General features: G+C 41.5%; 2 protein-coding genes across 8 annotated transcripts; both read left to right on the plus strand.

The window, feature by feature from the left end:
• On the plus strand, nucleotides 1-25,619 carry Pkn (serine/threonine-protein kinase N). Of its 7 annotated transcripts, none has more exons than XM_076690275.1 (18): nucleotides 1-308; nucleotides 2,120-3,203; nucleotides 3,881-4,009; nucleotides 5,421-5,622; nucleotides 12,167-12,270; nucleotides 13,423-13,630; nucleotides 14,989-15,143; nucleotides 19,892-20,143; nucleotides 20,224-20,374; nucleotides 20,720-20,807; nucleotides 20,941-21,607; nucleotides 22,321-22,488; nucleotides 23,052-23,369; nucleotides 23,444-23,595; nucleotides 23,682-23,901; nucleotides 23,973-24,080; nucleotides 24,160-24,300; nucleotides 24,366-25,619. In XM_076690275.1, the coding sequence occupies exons 2-18, from the start codon at nucleotides 3,090-3,092 to the stop codon at nucleotides 24,507-24,509; spliced, it is 3,321 nt and encodes a 1,106-aa protein (XP_076546390.1). In that variant the 5' UTR covers nucleotides 1-308; nucleotides 2,120-3,089; the 3' UTR covers nucleotides 24,510-25,619. The 7 variants fall into 7 exon arrangements, with proteins under 7 accessions (XP_076546390.1, XP_034190997.2, XP_076546394.1 ...); XM_034335106.2 differs by lacking the exon at nucleotides 2,120-3,203 and having other exon boundaries at nucleotides 20,941-21,296; nucleotides 21,369-21,607; XM_076690276.1 differs by lacking the exon at nucleotides 1-308 and having other exon boundaries at nucleotides 2,153-2,744; nucleotides 3,078-3,203.
• Nucleotides 15,158-19,885, plus strand: LOC117609153 (uncharacterized). Its single transcript, XM_034335129.2, has 2 exons — nucleotides 15,158-18,139; nucleotides 18,206-19,885. Exons 1-2 carry the CDS (start codon nucleotides 17,267-17,269, stop codon nucleotides 19,511-19,513), a joined length of 2,181 nt encoding a protein of 726 aa, XP_034191020.2. The 5' UTR covers nucleotides 15,158-17,266; the 3' UTR covers nucleotides 19,514-19,885.
• Nucleotides 25,620-25,768: the final 149 nt, after the last annotated feature.

Genomic DNA, 25,768 nt, shown 5'->3' on the forward strand with positions numbered 1-25,768 from the left:
GAATGTGTTCGTGTCTGGGTTTTGTTCGCGAGCCGCGCGTCTTTCATTCATACTCGTTTGTGGTAGTAACTTCGGTGTCGCTTCCAATCCGACGAGAGTTACTTGGAAATATTTTCGTGGACGGTACTGAACGGTGCGCGGTAAACGTATTAAATATGCAGACACTTCCGACCAGCTCGATGGTGTAACGTACATTAATCGTGTTAACACAATGGACATCGCCGTTTCATGCACAAAGGACGGATAGAAAGCAGTGAGTGAGTGAGTGGAGTATAGTGTCCAAGATGGCGGAATCAAGCTATTATCAGGTGAGTCGCAGGTCCATCCACGCTCTCTTTACGAACTGGTGCGCGTTGGTCGCCGCCCGACCGATGATTCCCAGCCGCCATAATAAAATATCGCTTTAAGCGTTATTCGATCACTTTACAAATACTGCTTCTTTATTTCTTTCCTACCTATATTTCGCCTGCAACGCGACACTACTCGTCCCTATAAAGTTTAAGAAACGGTTTTCCCCGAAGACAATGATGATCGCTGATTTCTTTGTGAATTATGACTATCAACGGTTCGAACCCGGTCTACGTTAAACGAGCCGTGACGAGCCGTGCACACCTGATATCTGTTCAATTCGTTTCGTATACTTCCAAGAACTTTCCAAACAGTTCCTGGTAGCACCTGTTCCGTCGACAAGTGGTATTTCCTGACATTACGAGCCTATAGAGGCGCACAGTTTGTCAAAGCGTAGCTGAGCAACGGCTGAGAATCATTCTGACAGGAGCGTGATTGTATCGTAACTCCATTGCAACCGGAGATAAAACGTTGCCTTAGCGGATTTTTCCGATCAGATCTTTGTCTCGACAATTACCGGTTCGAAACTTTTAGGTATTCAACTTGCATTTTTCTTCTCAAATTTTATAACATATTCGAATTTACATATTTCGATTAGGCTTGAAATAAAGCGTCGATGCTTTATCACCTCGCCGTTCCTGATTTTTGACATGTTTACGACCGAACGATAACGATATACACGAAATCTGTTTTATACGAATCAGAATACTTTCCAAATCGAATTAATTTTATTTACGATTGAATTGTCCAATCGCGCTAGATTATTTGCTTTACTTTCGCAATTCGCTAACAGATGCTTTGCGTTGTGCGTAACCCAAAAATAAAATGGTACACGTTGGTCAGCCTTGCGCGGCGCTGTACTAATCCCGAGTTCTATTTTCTGATAGCGATTAATCATAACCGCATAGACGCCTATGATTAGAATTCTTGAAAGATGTCATTTTTTAATAATATTGTCAGGGCCGGCCCTGGGCCTAGGCAGACTAGGCGGTCGCCTAGGGCCCCAATTCAACTTTCTTATGTGAGTCTATAATGAAAGTTTAAAATTCAGACTTCGACGCTTGCAAGCAAATCTGTTTCATGTATCGCGTATATCGAACATCTTGTGCGATACGTACGATGGACATTACGAAATGAAATAATTTTTTCTTTTTTATAGCAATAACATCCGGTAGCCATTGGTTTATTGATTACGTTCATGAACAGCTTCGATCTCAGAAATTTTTTTTTTTTTTTTTTTTTTTTTTCATGTTATAGCGATTCTCGGTAGGACTGTTGACCTCTTGGGATTATTATGCATGGCACACATATTACGGAATGCATGAAAATAGCTCATGCGTCAGTGTGTCAAACGCACACCAGCCGACTCATGTATATATTTGCTTCGGGGGTTCGTTGCTTCTTTAAATCGTTCCACCCGCTACGGCCCGATTTTGCATCGTCCGCGAACGTTTTACGGCCTGTTGCGAGAAACCTTCGTCGCAAACCGACTGCAAATAAAGTTTTTACACGTTGCGAACAGGAAATCTCGGAGGCGACGTTGATAGGAGTGGATTTTGGATTGAGAAACGGCATCGAGATTCGCTTTGCCAACAGAGACGATATTAATTATGTCGACTACAGAGAATCGGAAAGAATGATTCAGAATACTGCAAATAGTACAGCAAATATTTGGTTTAAGTGTATACACAGGAAGACTTAAACGTTTCTTAATTTAAAAAAAAATAGAATTCTATATTTTTATTACTAGCATTTCATTACACATTTCCAGACGAATTCAACTATATGCTGCATATGTATAAGGAGAATAGTTATGAGCTGCAACTGGATAAAGAAAAGCCTGAGTACCGTGCGTCGCCGACCTTCCGGACGAATCCTTGGTATCCATAGAGAAGCATAGCGAAAGAAGAAAGTTGATGAAAGAAAGAATTTCCAAGTCCTTATTTCTTTAGTTCGATAGAAGAAGAATGGAGAACGTTAAACTTCACTAAAGAAAAGTCTAAGTACCGTGCGTCGCCGACCTTCCGGACGAATTCTTGGTATCCATAGAGAAGCATAGCGAAAGAAGAAAGTTGATGAAAGAAAGAATTTCCAAGTCCTTATTTCCTCAGTTCGATAGAAGAAGAATTGAGAACATTAAAGTCCAGAGCTTAATTAGTAATACCGTGTATACACTTAAATAACGAATATTGAAACTACTGTACACTTGATTAGCTATACAATTAGATTCGAATCACGATAAGCGTTAAATTTCACGCGCGAAGGAAGTTATCGCAACACTTTCGCTATTTACAATCGTTGTTATCGCGTTACCTGATAAGAGATAAGACATCGCCAGTCTCTACAGTCCGACCCGATGAATCGGCGCGAGTGTACAAAGATACTGTTGTTCCATCGTGAGTCGTTGATTTATATAAAAGTTGAACAAGTAGCGATGCCGTGAAGCCGTGAATTCTTGCAAACCGTACACGCGAACATCGTCCGTGAAGTTAAAAAAAAAAAAGAGTAAAGAATTTTGTAAAATCGTTGCTTTCTGCAACAGGTGGTCGAAGAGCGTTTGTCTGTTTCGATTCGTCGATTACACGGCACGAATCGAACGTTTTGTATTCGGTGTAACGTTAACAAGCATCGCTTCACGGCCTCGCGACGGAAACGGCGAATCCGCACGTTCGTGGACCGTAAAAAGATGAATAGAAAATCTTAGCTCGTTTATTGTTCACGTGGAATAGGAAAGTTGAACAATGTCGTGTGTCTCGGCGGGCAAGAAGGGAAAGAAGCCGCGTATGTGTCGGTGTTTGTCGACGACGAAGGCTTGCAAACCTAAATATTTCTGGACCTGCATCCTGCCCTGCCCGGTATGATTTCTTACGAGTAGACATTTAAATCATTAGATTCTAATCCTTTCTTTGTACACAATTATCTGGAAACCTGGCGATGATCGTGTAAAATGTACGAACGATTACACACGTATCCGAGATAACACGGAGGTTGCTGTTAAATTGAACGTTTTTATCGGCTTTGCCGCGTAGCGAATCGTTTAAATATAGATCGATCGTAAGCAGTATCGGAGATCTGTTATTACGAAGCGCATACAGTACCGATACCAGCAACGGGAAGTTTAATATTTTCTCCCCGCCTTCTAACCGCGGTCGAATAAAAGCAGAGAAGGACGAACGTGTGTGGGTGCGCATCCGCGGCAGACAATTTCCAATCGTGTGTTCAGTGACGTTCTCCTCAAATTTACAAACTATTATTTTTCTTGGCTATTCCCGGGGGGGAAAAAATGCGAATCTGTCACTGCCAGGATTAACCGGCATAGAAATAGATCGAACACGTAGGATATGTAAATGAATTCATTTTTAACCCTTGTGCGGGCGAGGCACTTCGGGAATCGCTTATTATCGTTTCCATTAGATAAAATGTTATCGCGACGAACGATTAATTTTTGTCAAAATTGATACATTTGCGATAAGGTGGTGAAAGGGGAGAAAGGTAACGGCATCGAATAATCGAATTCTGAAATCTGTTTCAGGGCGATTACATCAAGCACCCGGTTCTTTACGAACTGTCGAGCAAGTATGGAGTGGCTGGCAGTGACCAGGTGCCCTTGCCGGTTCGTCTCGACGAGCTCCGGGAGCACATACGCCGAGAAATACGCAAGGTATGCCGAGTTTCGCGCGTATCCTTCTCGTCTGTACACCTCTTCTCCGAAGCTCTCCTTTTCCCCGGGCTCACCGCGTACACGCGGTAGCCACCGGTCGCACGAGCAACGGATTCCCTTCTCTTCTCTTCCTTTATTCGCTTCTGTCTCCTCCGAACGGCTCTCTCCTTTTCCTTTCTTTCCAGGTGAGAAACAGAGAAAACTGTTGATGGCACTCTCGTTGAAAACCGGCACCCTCCGCCTGACTAATGGATCCAGCTCGGAATTTATCGTTATATTTCGAAGAGAAAAAAAAAAAAGAGAAGGAATCTCTCGCGAAACGGTAACGAGACGAGGTATTACCTGGTGGTTCGAGCAACCAGGTGTAACAATGAAAAAGTTGTTAGAAATCAATGAGTCAAAGGGTGCAGCGGTAACGACCCTCTAAATTTCTTTTCTACGTTAATCTTCTAAATGAGATAATCGTCTCGAAATGGTACTTGAACGAAGTAATAGTTCCAGTCTTGAATGGATTCAAACGGAAAGCTCGAGGGTGGTCGGAAAGCATAGGTTTCAGTGACCTATGGAGAACATTATTCTCCTCCCATTCACCCAGAATTTTTCTCTATTCATACTTCCATAAGTAACCTTTACAGTATCTTGATTTAATAATTAGTTTCAACCGATCGTATTCCGTTAACCCTTTCGCTGCTAACGGTGACTTTAGTCCTTTGCTAAATTTCACATTCATTTTTAAATTACATTGTTATCTCTATGGTTGCCGATTTCTTGTATTTAACTTCTATTTTATTTTATATTACGAGATTATTATTTTGCTATTTTTATTTTTCAAGTCCGCCGTAGCGTAAAGGTTAAAAATACAACTACAAGTTAACAATCTTATATTGAATTAACTTCTGTTTACATAATCTCTTAGATTTACCTAAGCGATGATAGTTCGCGCGTCTAGTATCGGAGATAGTAAATCATGCTGGAACTAGGTGAAACAACAAACTTGCCTTGCACGATATACAGGTCGTTGTTTCGTTAAATACCACTGGCAAATATTATTCGCACGCCGGTCGCGATTAGTCAGGTGCGTTCACCGGGGAGAAACTCGTAGGGAATATAATAATAAGAGGTAATGGAACGAAAGGATAGCACCGAGTATAATTTCACGTCTCATTTGCCTCGGTATAGGAGTGGTTTCGAACGACGGGACACGCTTTATCGATCGACGATGATAATCGATCGTACGCATCCGTACTTCGTCAAGCGAAATTCCGTTCCTTCCACCTTCCCCGGTGCTTTCACACGACCACAAGTTGGTTTTTCATATGAAAATTTATACTTTTATCAGAGTTTCTCCGCTAATCGAACGATCGGGTTTTCGTAGATCAGCTGAGAATGAACGTTCACCGTTTCGTTGCAGGAGTTGAAGATAAAGGCTGGCGCTGAGAAGCTGAGGGAAGTGGCGACCGATCGTAAAGCGTTGTCGGACGTGGCGTCGATCGTGAAAAAGTCGAACAGTAAGCTGAACGAGCTCCAGGCCGAGCTTCAACAGCTCGAGAGTCAAATTATATTGACGCAGGGCCAGCCGCAGTCGCCCCAACAAAATCACTCGAACGGTCAAGGTAAGGCAAAAGTCGTTGCACGCTCGACAACGGGCTGAGATACCATCTTTCTGTTCGCCTTAACGTTGCATGGCATTGACCGAGAGGATAAGGCAGGACTCGTGCGAGGCCTAAACGGGTTTTATGTAATGCCCGGTGCGTTAGACTTCGTGCCGATCAATTACTGCTTCGGCTTGCCGCGTACCGTACCGCGCGAGAACGCTCCAACCATCGATACCGTCGAACGAGTTCAAGGATTTTTCCTGATAATCGCGTGAAATCGGTATTCGAACCTGGACAAGTAGTTCGCGAAAATCTTGATCAATTTTCAACCGATATGAATCGTGATTATCTTTTAAAGCAGAGGTACCCAAACATTTTTGTCCCGTAGACGAAACCTCGGGAAACCGTGCTACGCTATCTATCTTTTCGACGTATCAATTAATGTTTCCGCTTATTCATCGGCCAACTTATCGATACATCGAGGTAATGGCTAACGTTACGGTACGTTCCCTGCTACCAGGCTAACGAGTGCTCAGCGTGTCGTTAACGAGCAGCCACTTAATAACTCCACCCGCTAACGAGCCGTCGAGACGACGTCTTCGGTTTTATAAAGGCTGAAACGCGCGTACGAGTAGCAGCCGGCTACTCGCTTTGCTCTCGCTCGCAAATCGACCGTGTCCAACTCCTAGAACCCATAACCGTTGCACGCCAATCTTTCCATCGACGGATTCAACGATGCGCGCTTCGATAAACTGCCATTAAAATCCTCATTTTTGTGCTTTTATTCTCGTAATCGAATATTTCATCATCTACGAGATGATGGAACGTGAGAAACTTCGATAAGAGTTAATTAGTCATGTGTTCGAATGGTAACATCTGCGTTTGCATTTTCTATTCGATGAAAACAGTGCTTTCAATGAGACTTCCAGTCGGAGCGCGGCTGGTCATTTCCCTCGTTTATAGAACGCTGTCGCGCACCGTGCACCCATTCGTCGGGCATGAATTAGAAACGATTAACCGCGATCCTCGTAATCGGGGGGTCATGGTACTCTGAATAGTCACCGGCGTAGAATCTCAGATACGTCGTGTCTATCGTACGATCGCGAGCAATGTACCGTTTTATCTGATACCAGTGTGTCCAATGGATCAATTCGGTACCTACGAATATTGCGGGTTACACATTGTACACCCACGCGTGGAGTGGTGACAATACGTTGCCATGGGTTATCAGTACATTTCTATTGTTTAGTTTCTTTTTAATAACAATCGTGACAACCATACCCGGTCTCCCTTATCTTTAGAATTTAGGGGTATTTTTAACACTTTCATTTTAATGCTTATTCTTCGTTTCTATCTATTTTGCGAATTTCTTAATTCTCATCGAGGATCAGAGAAAGTGGTACGAAATGGTACCAGAATGATCGATGGTCTTCTAGTTCGATCGACCTTGATTGATTAACTACGCCGATGGATAGCAGTAGCAGTCAACAATCATCGGTGTTTCGTGACGAGCCCCGAGGCTTGCTACGTACTCGTTCGCGAACCAGAACCGTAGTCTTGTGTTCTGTTTGAATTGACGGTAAGTGGTAGCATCTATTTATACCGTGGACCCAGACGCGCTCTATCCACTCCAGTTAAGTCAGTCATCATACATTCTGGGGACTAGCAACAACCTGCCTTCGAGCTACCTCATTCAGCCTCCTCTTTGATGGTTATGCCATTCAGAACAGGCCTTAACAATGCAACTAAAACGCACCACCTTCGTAGTTACCCTCTCGCGAATAACTGGTTTACTTTCTGAAACTTCTAGTTAAACACAGTCCTCGATGCTCGATCCGTGGTGAGAATATTTCATTCGGATTCACTTCTGGTTAACGTTGAAACAGTTTTTCTTCTACAATCAGCAAGATCAGATTTATCGGTAGAAACTCGAGCGTTTATTTTACGGCTATGAAGGGTTAGAATAAGATATCGCGGATGAGACGGTGCCACGGATTCAGGAGAAAGTAAGTACCCTGGTTCTCTCCTTTCCTCCGGCGAGTACACCGCCGCGAGGGGACGTATAACGAGTACACCGGTGTACGCGAGGGTTCTCTCCTTCACTTTCCAGTTCTTCGAGTTCTGGCTCCGTTGCGTGTAACACACCTTCACCGCGAGGGACAGTGAAAACGTGCTCGCACGCTCGATAGGTCCGCGCCTGGACGCATACACACGCGTAATACGATCAAGAGCGCAATTACGATAGTCGATCGGGTCGGCGCGATAGCGCGCGCGCGGGGCCGAGTACCGTTGCGCGTTTAGCCCGCGGGGCATTTGTGCCCGCCCGTCTATCGAGATCGCGTTTCAACCGAACCCGAACCCGAACCCACGCTTTCGCATTCCAACGTGTCGAGTATCCAGGGAGACCCTCGGGGCGCCCTACCTTCTCCTTTAGGGACTACCTGCTGCCGAGCGGATGTGAAATCACGCGACGATTCAACCGGCTTAGAAACTTAACCATTCCATGATAAACACATCTGTGCTTCGAAATTCGCATAGTTCTCGAAATCCTGGCGAATACTTCTGAATTCTCGCCGGCTCTGTTATCCTTTCACTGGGTGGCCCGTAAGCCCAGAACAGGACGAACGTTAATCGCGTCACGGTTTTACGCGAGTTCGTTCTTCGACACCTTGCGCGTTTACCGCCGTTTAACATCGCGTCCTATTTTCCTCTCGCGCACTTGATGTTACGCAATTTTTTTAATACCTAACACCTTTTATCGCCATTGGTTTAAAAAGTAACGGCCAAGTTTGAATAATTTATCCCTCCATGTAACTCTTCAAAAATTAAGTAGCGTTCTTGTAACCTAATTTTCACAAAAGCTTTTTTCAGTATTGCAAGAGGTATTTCTAAGCTAACGAACTTGGCTCCTGTTTACAGGATGTTTTTGTTGGGATAAGGTAGACGCGATACGAGACCGCGCTTTTCTCTGCGATCGTAAAACCAGCGAACAAATCACTCGTGCTCGCAAATCAACGATTAGTGACGGCTTGGACACTAATGAAATTTATTCTGGACACTTTTAAATGTTTGTGCTAATAACTTTTAACCGATAACAATTAAATGTCCGTGATTATTAAGTACCAAAATGTTCACCTCTCACCTTACCAACTTCCGCTTTCCGATCGAACACCGTTCTAACGTTAGCCTTTAGCAATCAACGCCTGTACATTCTCGGAACTGAGAATTCTTTTCCATCGATTCAACGGGATACAATGGTTGAGCAATATTTAAGCTAATTAATCAAATATTCCATCGCAAGAGTTGACGCAACTGATTCTCGCTTTATCTCGCACACCGAGTTCTTAACTTTATAGTCGAGTTAATTATTTTCCTCGTTCCCGTAACGAGGATGTTGCGGAGCACGCCAATTCCATCACCCCTTTTCACGATACGGGAATAATTGCTTCTTTCGTGCGTTTAATATATGCGGTAGGAAGTGTAGCAGCCCTCGGGTTCACGCTTTGTGATCTCTCGTATGTGTGAATCGCAGCTATATAGAAAATTGTACGAGCGAAATCGTGAATGAACGAAGAGAGTCAGTCGAGCGCACCTCGAGAGGAAATCGCATTACAGACATCGGCCATTAACATTTTTAATTTCCATTAAACGCGAATCATTTTTTCCTTTCTTTATTCATTCTTCACGCAAGTCTGTCGTTCTAGAAAATTACACACGCTTCGAAAAAGTTTGCATACACGGGTGTACGAAGGGGTTGCAACCCCGAGGTCGTCAACTCGTTGAAGATAGCAACGGCTCATCGAGCTGGAAGAACAAAAAAAAAAGGAAACGAGCGTTCATCTCGCGTGCGTTTCTTTTCCAAAAGCGCGGCTGTGTCAATAATTCCATTCATTGTTTCGCGCTAGGGAATCGGAGAGAAAGAAGGTGCAGGGAAGAGTCGTGTGCAGTTTTGTAGCAGGGAAACAAGGAAGGCCTTTGTCGTCTCCCCTAGCTCGCAGAAACGGAATATAATGGGGCACGTGTTCTGTTACTGCGCTAATGACATGGTTTCACGGACTCCTCGATGCTCGTATTGTCCCATGACCTCCTCCATCATTTTTTACTGTTTTCTTTCACGAATTTTCTATTATTTTATCCTCCTATTTAATTCCCTTTTCCCCTTTGAAAGCAATGTATATACAGTGGGTGGTGAAATTATTAGAGCCATGGTATGAAAAATGAATTTTTCGCGTTTGCGTGGAAATAGAGGCACAATTTTAAAATTTTTATATTGTGTAACTTTTAATCAATAATTCTCCACTATTGACAAATACATTTAAAATATTTTTCATTTAAGTAAAATCATCAATTTATGCGAGTGCCTCTAATAATTTCACCACCCACTGTACGTCTCTTTATTATCTCCTTTCGCAATGTTCATCGGAGAACATCGAGTTTCCGGTTGAGTTCGTTGAATCGAATCGATATTTTCCTTAATGTCCGATAATTGTTGCAAAAGAATTGGCAACTTCTCATCTTCCTTCGTTCTCGTCCCTTATAATGGTCACCGAATGGAATTGGCCAGGTATCGGTTGTGCGATTCCGGCGTAGCTGTTGCTCGTATGCATTCCCATGGCCGATATCCTCCTTATTCTCCTCTCTTTCCGTCTCGCTCGCCTTATTCGGACATGTCAGGCTAACCGTGTGCACCGACGGTGCAACGCAAGTGCAGTTGCCCGTGCATACGCGTCTCTTTGTCGGCGGTGCACGTTTGCACGTCGTTACCGTTGCTTTCCGTACGGCTGGCTAAATCCGCCCTGTCGCTTATATTTACGATAAATCATTCGGAGGGACCTTCACGCTTCCTTCGCTCCCAAAGAAATCTCCTCCAAGTTTTTCTTTTTCCTTTTTTTTTTTTTTTTCGAAAACCTCTTGTCCGTTAATAACCCTTCCAGCACCCTGGTGCTTAACGCGAAATCGCGCGATCGGACGTTTAGAAAGGGAATTCCGACCACGCCGATCCATTTTCACCCGCGCCGGTGTTAACGGCGTTCGAGGCACGCGATTCATGGGATTCGGGGTGAGAAAAAAAAAAAAACAGGATCAATATTTTCGTCGTTGTTCGACTCGCGTTTTACGCTCGATACGCACAGGAAATCTGTATCCCTCGGTGCAGGACGTGTAAAAAGAAAATTACGAGTATCAGGGCGTGCCCGGCGGTATTAAAACGGGAGTCGCGTACGTTTCGCAAACACCGTCGATATAATTACGTAAGTGGAATTGATTACTGTAATTGTTCCAAGTTCCGGCCCGCCCGGAAGTGATACTTATAATTCTGACACCACGTTTTTCAGAACGTTTCCGCGCACTTATCCTGCGATCTACCTTTCTGATCTAGGTATTGTGCAACGTAGTCGATTTTTTTCTATCCTCTCAACGATAACCTTGCCGAAGATCGATGCAAATGAATAATATTGCCGATAAATTCTGTTTAATTTATTCCTGGCAGACGACCATAAACGAGAAAGCTTTGGAATAAACGCGTCGATCGGCGCAGTGAAAATGTACATTTATAGTCGGACCTACCGAAACTCTAATTCGAAGGGTACGAATACAGTGGTACCTTGGTACACGACTTTAATCTGTTCTTGAATAGGACGGAAAAATGATTAATCTGTTCTCATGTAAAAAAAAAAACCCTATTAATGGAGTTGTAAAATAATTGAAACACTGTTTATGTCATGAGCAGCATTTAAACGATTTTCTTAAAGTTTAAAAAAAATATTCACTAGTTTATTTAACGTAATTAATTTGTAAATTAATGATAGATTCTAAATGAACAAATCAAATGGAATAAATTGTATTGCTTCCTGTTTTGCGGTTATAGTTTATTATATGATATCCTTTCTTGTATGATCAATCAGTTAATAATACATCAATTTTAAATATAATTGATTATTAATTTTTCGTCTGAGATAATTATTTAAAAATGACGTATAACGAGTGAAATATGTCAGGTCCAAACAGGACGTATTCCGAATTGGACGTATTCCAAAACAGACGTATACCGAGGTACCACTGCAGTTCAATTTCCGGATTCGTGCTTTCGGTTTGTTACCTTACGCTCATTCGCTGCTATCGCCTGGTAGCGCGAGATGGGTTTAGTGAAAACGAGCGATGGGAAAATTCCGAGTTAACGGTGTACTCTGGTGAAACAAAGAAGAGCAACGTGTTTTTTTTGTTTCTTTTCTCTTCCTTCCACGCTCGCATTGTACTTGGGAGTGCATTAAACACGTGGGAGTCTTTAGACTACCTTCGAGATATCCCCAGTGGGTTACAGGAAGTAGGATTCGAGTTCTCCAAGATTTCACTATTGAGACTCTCGTAGGCAGGAAACGAGACGCGTTTGCAAGAATTACCACGAGTGTAATTGTAATTCTAAACGTCAGACTGGTCGATATCGAACGTACGCTAATTTAGAGAGAGAATATTCGACACAGAAGTTTGATTTTTGAACAATTTCAACGATCTCAGATCGGATCAAGGGTCAGCTTTTTATTTTCAACGCCTATTTTCGTTTCAGACACGCCTCTGTCACCAATGGGGCCGTCGTCGCCGAGTCAGGAGGGTCTATTCACGGATCTTCGTCTTTTGTCCTTGGAGAAGCAGCTCAATATCGAACTCAAGGTAGACTTCGTTCGCGAAGAGAGAAAAGAAAAGAGAAAAATCACCGATCGTCTAAGAAATTACTTGAATCGTCTATGAACGAAATGAGATTCAAGCTAATTATCATTGTGTAATGAAACATATGTATCGCGTTTCTGTAACGCTACCAATGTTATAGTAATCAGTCAGTGATTCGTTGTCGTTGTATGAATCACCGACGAATCGTCGCCACTTATTCTCCGTTGAAGATATCTTTGCACTTCGTCATACGGTGATTTAACACGTTGAACGCCACGGTGAAAATGGTCATTTGTTATAGGACGTATCGAAGCTCTAATTCTAAAATCTAAAACTCCATGGGGGTCACCGGTGACCGTCCCCGCAACTTATACACGGCTGAATAATTAAAAGAAAACAATCGAAAATCATGATTTTAAGTAATATTGTTATGGTACAAATAATATGAAATGGCAAATAAAAAGGTTGAAATTTGAAATTTGAAAACTAATTATTACTGTTCTTAGTAATTAGAGCTTTAATACGTCCCACAAAAAATTTTAAGCTCTCTACCATTTTACATTACATGTACCATAACGATATTACTTAAAATAATGTTTTTCTATTGTTTCCTTTTAATTATTCAGGCATATGTAATTTGCGGTGTCGGTAATTTTACTAATCAACGTGTTAATAAGTAATCAGAGTAGCAAGCTTACTGCACGCGAAAGTGCAATTCATCAAGAGGCAATATTGCAATGTTATCGTTAGAGAAAATGATTGAAAATTATTGGAAAATTATTGGTAGCTTCACAGAAAAGATAAAAAGAAAACTGCGAATTATTGATTCTGGCCATTTGCCAGCCTACAAATGTCAACAAAATTTTCAATGTCTACCGTGATCTATCTAGCATGAAAATCGTATTCCTACGTCGTATTACGCGATCGGTTTCAGAGTATAATAGGTTTACCCAGCAAGCTGGTGAATACTTACAATGTTTAGGAAGCGCGTAGTCGCTTATCAGAGTTTGCCAAGAGTACATCCGACGATGCCGAAATTTTCTTTTAAAAAGGTGATCCACCGTTGACGTGAAAATTTAGAAATTACGTTTGCAAAATCTCAGGCAATGTTTAAAGACAAATTTGATACCATCGTTTTATTCGTTAACGTTGCAGGTGAAACAAGGGGCGGAGAATATGATACAGAGTTTAACTAATGGCAGGGACAAGAAACTGCTACAGGAGGCTCAACAAATGCTGGACGATTCTCGGGCGAAAATTGAGTTCCTAAGGATGAGAATAATGAAGGTGCGACAAGCACGTCAGCAGCAACATGCACGAGGCGATGCACCACCGCCGAATGGCGAGGCGACTAGCAATAAAGGTAGAAGTAATGCTGTCGGTAGAAAAACCTGCGTCTTAAATTAGTGGAAGATGACTCGGATTATTCACTACCTTACGTGGTTGGACCATGTTAAAACATTACGCTCAATGGACGTCGATGAAACGCTTCCAGTTTGATAATAAATGTAGCAATTGTAAATGATTAGTTAATTAGAGTTTGGAAGTTTCAGAAATGTTTACTCGCACCGCGGCAATATAACGAGAGTCTGCAGTAATATTAATATTATCTGTGATTTTGGAGAGGGTGTGCGACTTCCAATGTAACAATAATAGTAGAAATTGGAAATGATTAGTTAATTAGAGTTTGGAAGCTTGAAAAATTTTTAGCCCTACCACGGCAATATAACGAGAGTCTACTATAATATTAATACTAGGCCTCCATCCGCTTCTGACATACTGGAGCGAAGCGATTGATTTGCAGTAAAAGTAATCTTAACAGAGTTTGGACACAATATAGCAATTAAAAGTAGCGATTAAATCCGAGTTTTAATTTACGTAATTCCGATTTCTCTCATAGACCTGACCATTCCTCAAGGAAACCACCGATCTCTGATTTTATTCTGTGTAAACACTTACAATGACCACTGTGATCGGTTTGCAAAGAATGGTCAAAATTGATAATCTAGATTTTCAGTTAAAAAAGTCAGAAAAATCCCGATCAGTCGTTTAATATCTCTCGCTTCGGTCCAATAATAATTTCTGTAAAGTTACGAGAGACGGAGGTTGTGATAGAGAATTTTTATTCGTTACCAAATATTTCAACGAATCTTACAACTGTACAAGTTAATAATTTGTCGCTCGACGCGTGATATTTAACATTTCTCGGCTTTGTACCGTGTATAAGCATCGTTACCTCGAGGTACTGTTGTAAGTAAAGGCAATGTGACGTTTATTGTTCACGATTTTATATATACATACAACGTGCGTAATCGGGAATTTTGAAAGGCTCTATTCTTTCGAGTCTCTCAACACACATACAACATTGCTTTTACCTAACCATCGCCCGTTTGATTAAAAAAATATCCATTCGTTATCGGCCTTTCATTCGTCGGCGAAAAGAATCGAATGCACGATGTGTATATATATACGAACGTTATTCGGAGGACGCTGGCAGCCTTGCGTGACGTAAAAACAATCTTGCTTACGTTTATAGATATCAAACGATCACAGTTGCATTTTAGTTACGACCGATGTGCTTTCGGTTCTTTTTTCCCTCGAAGGAAACGCGTACGTTCGAGCAGGATGAAAGAACATTGGAATCGTGTAAGGATTCTATCGGCGGATTAAATGTAACACAATTGGAGGAGGATCGATAACACGGTTCGACTATGATTACAGACAGGTACGAGCCAAGCTTGGAGCTCGCGTTGGAGGAGCGGGTGGAGGAGCTACGGCATCGTTTGCGAATCGAGGCAGCTGTCGTGGAGGGAGCTAAAAACGTGATACGTCTTCTGCAAAGTGCCAAAGTCGCTGATAAGAAGGCCTTAACGGAGGTACGTATCTATATTTCTAGTTGAATAACCAACTGTACATGGAAATCGACGTGGCCGATAATTGAAAAGCTTTTCTGTGTTACTCGAAGATAGCTTATTCACGCGACTCGTCCTTTCGAAAGCTTTTCCAATATCGAACAAAACGCGTCCAAAGAGATCTATCGTCGTTCGTTTCCTTTTCTATCTAAATAAAATTCTATCCGTTCGAAACGAAACGTGGGACTCGTTTTGGTCTCGAAGATCGCTGTCGTCGTTCTGACGTAAACGAGACGAGACATCCGATCAACGAGTACGGCTCGTGCAACACGATTTTCCGTGTACGTATAACGCTAAGAGAGAATCGCGTACGACGTAGACGACTACGTCGAGAATCGAGCAGCAGTGGCGTATAACGCGGTGATCTCGAAATAGCACCGCCTTTATTCCCCGCTACCCCGTCCGTCTTTCTATGACGCCTTTTCGGGTCGCGCTTAGTTACCACCTCTCGAGGGGAGAGCTGGTACGACCCAGTCGTAAGCAACGCGATAAAGCAACGACATGTGCGCCGATCAACCGCGGACCGACTGCTCGATATACGACGCGTGTGCCCGTCCGCGGGACATTCCTCGATAATTTTCATACGTTTCCAACACCGGCAACCAGAGGACTATGACCTGAATCATCAAGACTGACTCCCCTATCCGGCCAGTCGTGATCACCGATTTGGGATCGGACGCAACTTTTACTACGAATCCTTACCGAGAAGACTGACCAACGCGACGTCTGTGTTCCATGAAGAATAAAAGAAGATTACCTGCGAATTTTGAGAGGCTCAAAGGAATAGAGAACTTGGAACTTGAAACAGACTGACGGAAATAGAAAATACTTTGCACGTTCATTAATTCTTCGAAGAAACGTGCATTTATCTTAGACTGGCTAGTATTAATTTTTATTTCTACTAAGATCGTGGATGACGTATTCGTCAGCTGAACCGACTGATCGTACCGGAGAGTATCGTCTGCTTCCAGGTATATTTGCTCCGCCACTCTACGTTGCTCCATATTTATATCGTGCTAATTATACCTTGCTCCTACTGGCCTATGGTTTTGTCACCTTTACGAGTTAGCAGCTGCTTGCGTGATTCGATGGTTCAAAGTTCGTCTTTCCTGCTGTGTAACCGTCCTAGAGAGACCGATCTGTTGATCGCGACGTTGATATCGTATCGATCCGATTCGAAGGGACTCGATCGAAGGTGAAACCATCACGGTGTACAACGACCGACTGTCGTACAATTCTTTCTTTATACGAAACGCAGGAACGATACAAGAGTTTCCGAAATCGTTTCGAATGCAGTAAGACACGGCTGTTCTGAAAATAGACCCGGGGTAGAGGCGCAGTATCGCAGAATCGCCGTCTGTTCCGCGAACAACTATGCGATATATACGTAAGGATTTGTGAAATCTCGCTCTGAAAATATACTCTCGATAAAGTTGCGTTTTAATCACTTTTCTGAAACAATTGCGTAACCTGTTCGCTTGAATTCAGAAAAGAAAAAGAACAAAAGCAGACGGATTAGAATCGGTGAGAAGAAAAGAAGAGGAATTTGCCGAGGCGCTTTTCCATCTCTCGCGAAGTAACCCTATTCGCTTAAATTCGGAAAAGAAGAAAAACGCAGACGGATTAGAATCGGTGATAAGGAACGAAGAGGAATTTGCCGAGGCGCTTTTCCATCTCTCGCGAAGTAACCCTATTCGCTTAAATTCGGAAAAGAAGAAAAACGCAGACGGATTAGAATCGGTGAGAAGGAACGAAGAGGAATTTGCCGAGGCGCTTTTCCATCTCTCGCGAAGTAACCAGTTCGCTTAAATTCGGAAAAGAAGAAAAACGCAGACGGATTAGAATCGGTGATAAGGAACAGAAGAGGAATTTGCCGAAGCGCTTTCCATCTCTCGCGAAGAGATCGAAGGATTTGAATCCGATGAGCCGGGGTACGATAGCCGGGAAAGAAGGTCGGATTCTCTTCGCCACGGAGGGAAGAAACAATTGGCCGAATGCTTTTTTGCTACGGTATCGTTTGAACGAGCGGAGCGACGATGTTTTGCGCTGGATCACAGCGTGGAGAAGGCTGAGGAAAAAGTTACGACATGTATGGCCGGCAAGGCAACTCGATTAACTCGCAACCACCGCCATGGCTGGTGCGCGCAGAAGTCACGATTCATCACGGTGCACCGGTCACCTCGGAATCCGGTCAGGTACCAGTAAGTATGTCCTCGACCGTCACGGATTCGAACGGCGTTCGTATGATATACCGATGGAACACCGACCAATCGTCACCGTCTACGGTTCCAGCCACCGCGTCGATCCCGTCCCCTTCGTCGTCGAGTTCGTTCGGTTTCCAACGAGGGAACATACTCTTCACCTCGACCCCCCCACCCAGACCGACGCCCAGATCGTTCACGATCCCGAGATCGTCGGGTCTGTCGGAGAACGAGTCGTCGTCCCGAGGACGAGGAGCGAACGTGTCCGATTCCGGCTACAACAGCGAGCAATTCTCCTCGCAGTCTTACTCGAGCCTGCCTTCCCGTCGACCATCGCAACAGTACAATCGTCGGTGCCGAAGCACCTGCAGCATCGTCCTGTCCGCCGTAAACACGGAGGACAGCGTTTCGAGGAAAGAGAGCAGCAGCGAATCGATCAGACACACATACGACAATTCTTGGCGACATCATTCCTCGTCGCGTCAACACGTGTTCACACGCCACCAGTTCAGCACGGTACCGGAAGTCTGCGAGGAGTCCACCGACGGGAACAATACTTCGAGCGCGTACAGCACTCATTTCTGCGGTCGGCTGAAGGATAAACTCAGCAGCGAATCGACGACCGTTAGCAAAGACGCTTCATCGCAAACCACCGACGTCGAATCCCAGGAATCAACGTCGACGATCGTCAGCAAGAGTACAACGAGAAGGAAGACGACCGGTGGTCTCCGAAGTTCCAACGAGCAGAAAACGAAACAGGTAAATACGATTTGTTATTTGTAAGGAAAAATTATGAGATTATATCGTATATGTATTTCTTTTTAGCAAGAGAGTCGATCGCCAACCACTGGTTCCGAGACCACCGGTGTATTTCCTTCAGCCGATTCGGAGAAGTCCGATTCCTCCGCCAAGGACGAAAGCGCGAAACGTAAATCGCGAACGGTGCACATCGACGTCTATTGTACCGGATCGGACGACGATGAAAACTCTGATACCTCCAGCGAGAACGACCGCGAAACGCCGATGACCGTTTTCGAGAATCCAGACGTGAAGGTCGTTCACACTCAAGCCCCGGATAATGTATTACCCCGAGGATTTCAGGACGACAATGCCTTTATGAAACGCGCCACTGAACGACGCTGCGACAGTTTCAAAAACGCCCCCATGAGGATGCCTTCCATAGCTAGCTCGAAGGGATACGACAGCGACGACGTTCTCAGCTCTCTCTATCCCTCGCAGTTCAGCTCGTACAGCGCTCTTCGTGACTTGGATTCGGCGCCTTGGTCCGCCGCGTCCTCCAACGCTGGCATTCCGTTCGACTACGACTCGACCGTCGCTACTTCACCGAAGGATACCTTCTCCGATATAGACTCTCTGATAAATAGTAGGGTAGCTTTAACGCCGTGCGACAGCTTCGAATACGCCAGCTCCACCGACCGCGAGAGGATACGAAGGATGGAGGAGATCTGGTCGAAATCCGAATGGCCGATCGAACGGGAACACCTGTTGCGGAATCGAAGGACGAGGGAACATCCAGGGATACGCGAAACCGAATGGTCGTCCGCGGACAGCGGCGAAGATTCCGACGAGAGCGGTACGGTCGGTTGGAGTTTCGTGTCCAGCGAGGAAAGCCAGAGAATGACTAAGAAAACCTCGACCATTCGACGAACAAGCAAAAGCGGCGAGTGTACAGAGAAGAATGTACCAGTCGAAAAGGAAACTGTACAGAGAGGTTTGCAGCAAGACCAGTCTGATTCCACGACACGTAGCGACAGTATTCCTCATCCGTATGCTTTTCGCGACCAAGTTGGACCGTTCGTTTCGAACAGTCCGTCCCCGCTTCCGTCTAAAGTACCTTCGCGAGTTACCTCGCCGTTTATGACGCCGCAAGGCGAGAGAACTAATCATATATTGAAAGCGTCGATATTTGGCTCGGTGGTGAACGCGTTTCGAAAACCGGGACATCATATCGGACCATCGAAAAATCCCTCCTGTGCCTGCGAGCATTGTAGGAGACATTTCGAGGAACTGAATTCCCGAGAACGTTCCAGTTCTGTAAGCGATTTCGAACGACAAACGGGATTTCGCTTACAGAGCGAGAAACATATCGTTCGTCCGATCCCTAAAAAATAGAGATTCTTGAGATTTCAAAGCTCTCTTTTTTAAATACATATATATTATAGTATTTCTTGGTTTCGTAACGAGACTATTAAAAATATTGTGAGATTGTGTTATGTAATTAATTAAACGCGTGTGTTTAAGTTATATATTTATTAATTAAAACATCGTATTCCATGTCGATCACTTTTTTTTTTAAATTCATAAAGAGATCTGTTAAAACATTCTGCTAAGTATCGAGCATTTATGTAAGCTAACAGATACATATGATATTCATGCTGTTCACGTTAATAAATATTGATTATGTTAGTAATATACATTCGTGCTTTCCGACACCTTGTGGATGATTATTTAAGTCCAGGTTTTATCGTATTCCTTTTTGAAACGCTTCAGGCTCAAGCAAGTCTTGCAGAATCGAGTAGAAAATTGGACCTATTGAGATTATCCCTCGAGCTTAGACGACAAGAATTGCCACCAGACAGTGGCACAGCAGCACAGTTGAAGAGGGAACTAGCTAGTGTTCAATCAGCCAGTCCAGTCCCGGTGACTTACACTTCCTTGCAACCGTTTCGTGGTCCTCTGGAGGGCAGAGCGACTGTGCCTGCTTCGGTCTCAAGATGTGCAGCTGTTACTGGACAATTAGAGGTACAGAAAATTTCCATATAAAATATAGCACATAAATATTCCCTAAGTGTTTCTAACAAAACATACGATTATTATTTTAGGTACGATTAATGGGATGCCAAGACCTGGCGGAAGAAGTACCTGGACGTACGAGAAGGGAACATCCGGCGAGTCCAGATTTACGTAGTTTTGTTAAAGGAGTTACAGGGCGCAGTTCGAGCAAATCGTACAGTGTTAAAGATGAGACTAGTAGTAAGTTTGAATTAGAAATGTTCCTCTACTAATCTTTTTAACCCTTACCACTCGTATGTCGAGTGTGGCTCGACATCACATTTCTTGCACCAACTCCCATTGTAGTATTATTAATTAAATAGTTAAAACATTTTTAATTATTTTAGAAATTGCGTTGTATAATATATAATTATAATAATTAAAAATTGTTTTAATGTTTTAATATTGCAATACAACATTTTATTGAGACCCCCTTTTTTTATATATTTTGTAAATGAATGAAAGAAAAGTTGTTGGTAGGTTAAAAAAAGAAATTAAAGAGTGCAAAGGGTTAACAGTATACTAACATACTTGTATATATTGCAGATGATATTATGGCGGTTATTAAACTGGACAACCAAACGGTAGCGCAAACTAGTTGGCGACCATGTTCCCAGCAGGCATGGGATCAAAGGTACATTATTTTTTTTTTTTTTTTTTTTATTATTATATACGTATTTGTGTAAGAGATACACGTGTATGCGTAATTTCACAAGACAAATAATACCGCAAGTGTGTCAGTCTATACAGGTAGAATGTTTTCATAGGTTTTCCATCGAACTAGACAAGTCGAGGGAACTCGAGATAGGCATTTATTGGAAAGATTGGAGATCTCTTTGTGCTATAAAGTTTTTACGTTTAGAAGAATTCATCGATGATGTGAGACACGGGATGGCCCTGCAGTTGGAGCCACAGGGCCTTCTGTTTGCCGAAATAAAGTTCTTGAATCCTATGATCTCGAGGAAGCCCAAGTTGCAAAGGCAACGAAAAATCTTTAAGCAGCAAGTGAAAAATTTCCCGAGAGCTAATCAAATGAATATTAACGTTGCCACTTGGGGTAGACTTTTAAAACGATCCGCGCCCTCGTTACACAATACAAGAAACTCTGAAAGTCCACCATCAGGTAGCTCTGTATATTATTCTTTTGTATTTATTCATATATCAACGGATGACCAACTTTTTATATTTTTCATAGGAGCGCAACCTCTGCAGCTTGTTTTCGACACCTCGTTGGAAGACAAACCCGAGACACCTGGAGAATTGCCCGATCCAGAGAAAGGAGGTTTGGGAGGAGCTAGACCTTTGGGACTATCAACCTCTAGTAGTAGTCCCACACTGCCACGTCCTCCGGAACATCCTCCACCTCCACCGCCCACCGTTACAAAGAAACCCTCGTTGCCAGCACCTCCACCCCCACCGAAACTAGATCAAGAGGTAAGTGATGCGAAATTCGTGTTATCTCTCACTGTATTTTTTATACAACATTTATTATACATAGATAAACGTACTTTTAAACGAAAACCTGTTGTACTTTTTTTTTTTTGGTCATTTAGTAATTGTCCCTCTTGTTACAAAGTATTTTAATGTTTCTTAGTATCTTCTGTTAAAGGTTTAGGGTTTGGTACACTGGTTATGGGTTTAAAAAACCATGTAGAACACATGCATATAATATATTTATATCCAATTGAATCTATATACTCTCTAACGTTTGTATATAGTAATACATATTTTGTTAAGGCATGTTAGTATATATTATATATACATATATTTTGCGCAAAATGCCAGTAATTACAATGTACTCTTACTGCTTTGAAGATACTTATAAGAACAACATTCTTATAGGCATCAAAGCAATTTAAGAATGCAATTTATTTTAAATGCTTAATTCTTTCTCATTTAATTTGCATATTTTTTTCCCCATTCTTAGCTTTATTTTATGCATAGCTATTTTCACAATGTTCAGCATCAATGCAAAAAGGATACACTAGAAAGTTACAATGTGCAGTGTTCTTTCTTCAGTAAACTCCCTTCAAATAATAAAGTTAATCTATTTCTTTTAATTGTACGGAAAATGTTGGTACTCCCTTCAGTTTAAGATATATAGCAACGGTAAAGTAGCTTTTAGAGCTAAGCAGATAGTAATGTAGTTACAGAGTGCATTAAGGGAGTTTGATTTTCTGCACAACGAGGAAAAGGGGGGGCCTCAGGGCGCAATTTTGAGGCCTCTTGTAACAGAGCCTCGTCCCGTGCTGATCGCACCACCCTCTCCACGCACACCCTCGCCCCAACCTGTCGTCGAGTTTCCTGAAGATGAGGTACATACCTCCAGATACACGCAGCTTTATTTCTTCTTGCGTTTTATTCCTGTACTAACATACGTTAAGTATTATTCTTTTAATTTTTTTTTTTCTTTACAATTAAAATCTTTACTGTTTATCATTTTAATAAGATTTTTTTCTTTTTTATCAAACGCATGTGTCACCAAGTTTTTGCATGCACTTGTGTGTCTACTATGTATCAAAGCTTTCATTATTCTACCTGTATAAGTACTTGTAATTACAGACTTATCCTGCTTGTAAATACTTAACGTTCCAACAGCCTATAGGTATTTCTTTAACAATTATTAGGAACAATCTTTAAGTATGTACAATTTAAACACGTGAATCTTTCCAATTAAGTACACTAAATTAGAACTTAAATTTCAATACTTTATATTTTGTGACCTATATAAAGTTACGATTAACAATTCATCTGCGACAAACTGAGTATAATAACTTTTAATATTTTCAATTAATCTGTAAATAATTCATGTTGATTGTAATTAATACCTTGTGGTAAACGTGTTACTTTGAACTAAGAACGGTTTGAACGATTATAGGTCGTGTACGAAATGCCGAGCAAACCTTCTCAGTACAGGGATAGTGCCTACGAATCCAGAAGACACTCGCAACTCACTGGAATGACCATTGACAACTTTAGGCTACTCTCTGTACTTGGACGTGGTCATTTTGGGAAAGTGATCCTTTCGCAATACAGAAATACAGGGGAATATTTTGCAATAAAAGCTCTGAAAAAGGGTGATATAATAGCGAGGGACGAAGTAGAGTCGTTGCTTTCAGAGAAAAGAATATTCGAGGTGGCCAATGCTACCCGTCATCCTTTCCTTGTAAATCTGTTTGCTTGTTTCCAAACCGAGGTACAAATTCTATTTTAATTACGTTTCTACCATCGCGTTTCATTTAAAATATTAAAAGTATTTTTTCTCCATAGGCACATGTTTGTTTTGTGATGGAATATGCAGCTGGAGGAGATCTTATGATGCACATACACGCGGATGTGTTTGGGGAACCAAGAGCTGTATTTTATTCGGCCTGCGTAGTGTTAGGTTTACAATATTTGCATGAAAGTCGAATCATTTACAGGTAAATGTTAAATAGGTACATGATTTTTATGGATGTGACTCTTGTACCAAGCAGTAAAGTGTTCAATGATCCTGTTAAAATTTCAGAGATTTGAAATTAGATAATTTACTATTGGATACGGAAGGATATGTAAAAATTGCTGATTTCGGTTTGTGTAAAGAAGGAATGGGATATGGTGATAGAACGGGAACATTTTGTGGTACACCAGAATTCTTAGCACCCGAGGTTCTTACCGAAACCTCGTACACACGAGCTGTTGATTGGTGGGGTCTTGGTGTATTAATATTTGAGATGCTTGTTGGTGAGGTAAGTTTTGTGTAATTTAATAAACGTACACTGTAGTTGCTTGCATTAATTGATACCTGGTCCTTGCTCAGTCACCGTTCCCTGGTGATGACGAAGAAGAAGTATTTGATTCTATTGTGAACGATGAAGTTCGGTATCCGCGATTTCTTTCTTTAGAAGCGATAGCAATAATGAGAAGGGTAAATATATTTTATCTGTTTAATTGACTGCGGGATAAATACGATTCGTATAATGCTGACTGGTTATATTTAATTATAGTTACTGAGAAAAAATCCTGATAGAAGATTGGGTAGTAGTGAAAGAGATGCTGAAGATGTTAAAAAACAAGCATTCTTTAGGCACATAGCTTGGGATGATTTACTTCTGAGACGTGTAAAACCACCGTTTGTTCCAGTAATTGTAAGTATTAATCTACGATATTCATTTTAAATGTATTCATTATTTGGTTTACATTTGTATTTCAGCATTCGGTGGAGGACGTTAGTAATTTTGATGAAGAATTTACATCGGAAAAGCCTCAATTAACTCCGCCTAAAGATCCTAGGCCGCTTAATGATTTAGAACAAATGCTATTTAAAGATTTTACGTACATGGCTGACTGGTGCTAGCCATAATGACGGTAATCGTCTTTTTTGTTAAATTTGATACACGAAACGATTAGCGTTCTATTACTTTTTCAGACATCATTTTAGGGGCAATCAAATCGCAATTAACAACATCGATAGTTATAGATGTATTTGTTTAACTTTCAAAATAATATGTTCCACATTTGATATTTAATAGTGTTATTGATTGTACAGATGTTTTATTTTTTAGTGCTTAAAAGTATCAGGCATAAAGGATTTAAAAAAGATACGTTTAAATGTCGAATCTCAGGTTTTTAATTAATGTGTATGAATTTCAGACTTTTAACTCGTAGTTATATAATTCAGGTTTACATTTATCGCAATTAATTTTCAATATGCAATGTAATAAATACTTAGAGTTACTTGAAGTATCTTAATATTGAGATTTAATCAATTGAAATCCCGGAAAAGATACATAAATTGTACATGTACTTTTTTAACGTTGTTCGTACTTTGATACAGAGGTACTATTTGCAATTAAACTTTATATCGTTCGATTCAATATTCATCAGATTTCTTAATCATGATTCTAGATATTAACTAAATGTCTAAAATGATATCTGTTTAAAGTATTATTTTACAATTTTCACTTATGCACATTTATTTTTATGTATAGTGAACATTTTTCCAGCCACTCAACAATTGTATCCTTAACATGAAAAAAAACATTCATTGTATAAACATATTATGATTTATAAAATGCAAAAAATAAATCAAAAGGTAGTTGTATTTGCTCATGCTCATGTGATAGGGAATTAAATGAAAAGATGGCACGATCTATAAGTGTTAAGCAATATAAACATAGTTAACACTGGGCGCTCTAATTACATTAGTTACGTGTACGTAATTATTAACAAAATCAGAAAATTGAAATCTGTTATTTACAATAACATGTAACAATCTAACTATATCAGTTCATTTTTTAAATGAACAAATTTCTACCGGTTTGATTCCTACACAATCTTCTTATTCATTTTAATACATTAATTAGTTACATATTTTCACATTTCTAGTATGTGATAGAATATTTCTGCTCTAGATATACTTTGTAAATATGTAACCAAATCCTAAAAAGTAAAAAAAAAAACATAACATTAATAAGTACAATGTTTCAGCTTGATACACTGTATAACTATAACACAAGGGCAATACAAATTCACAATAGCACGTTATTAGTACTCATATTCACTATAAACATCACTCTACAATTTCTTTGTTTTATTTTTTGTTTTTGTTTTCAT

The sequence above is a fragment of the Osmia lignaria genome, chromosome 9 (assembly GCF_051020975.1).
Source record: "Osmia lignaria lignaria isolate PbOS001 chromosome 9, iyOsmLign1, whole genome shotgun sequence".
NCBI classification, from domain to species: Eukaryota; Metazoa; Arthropoda; class Insecta; order Hymenoptera; family Megachilidae; genus Osmia; species Osmia lignaria.

Excerpts from the sequence above, each read along its gene's own strand:
- Pkn (XM_076690275.1), top strand. The coding sequence starts at position 3,090 with ATGTCGTGTGTCTCGGCGGGCAAGAAGGGAAAGAAGCCGCGTATGTGT. Across the intron at positions 15,144-19,891 it reads ATAAGAAGGCCTTAACGGAG|GCTCAAGCAAGTCTTGCAGA; the intron begins GTACGTATCTAT and ends GAAACGCTTCAG. Across the intron at positions 20,808-20,940 it reads CAGCAGGCATGGGATCAAAG|GTTTTCCATCGAACTAGACA; the intron begins GTACATTATTTT and ends ATGTTTTCATAG.
- LOC117609153 (XM_034335129.2), top strand. The coding sequence starts at position 17,267 with ATGTATGGCCGGCAAGGCAACTCGATTAACTCGCAACCACCGCCATGG. Across the intron at positions 18,140-18,205 it reads ACGAGCAGAAAACGAAACAG|CAAGAGAGTCGATCGCCAAC; the intron begins GTAAATACGATT and ends ATTTCTTTTTAG.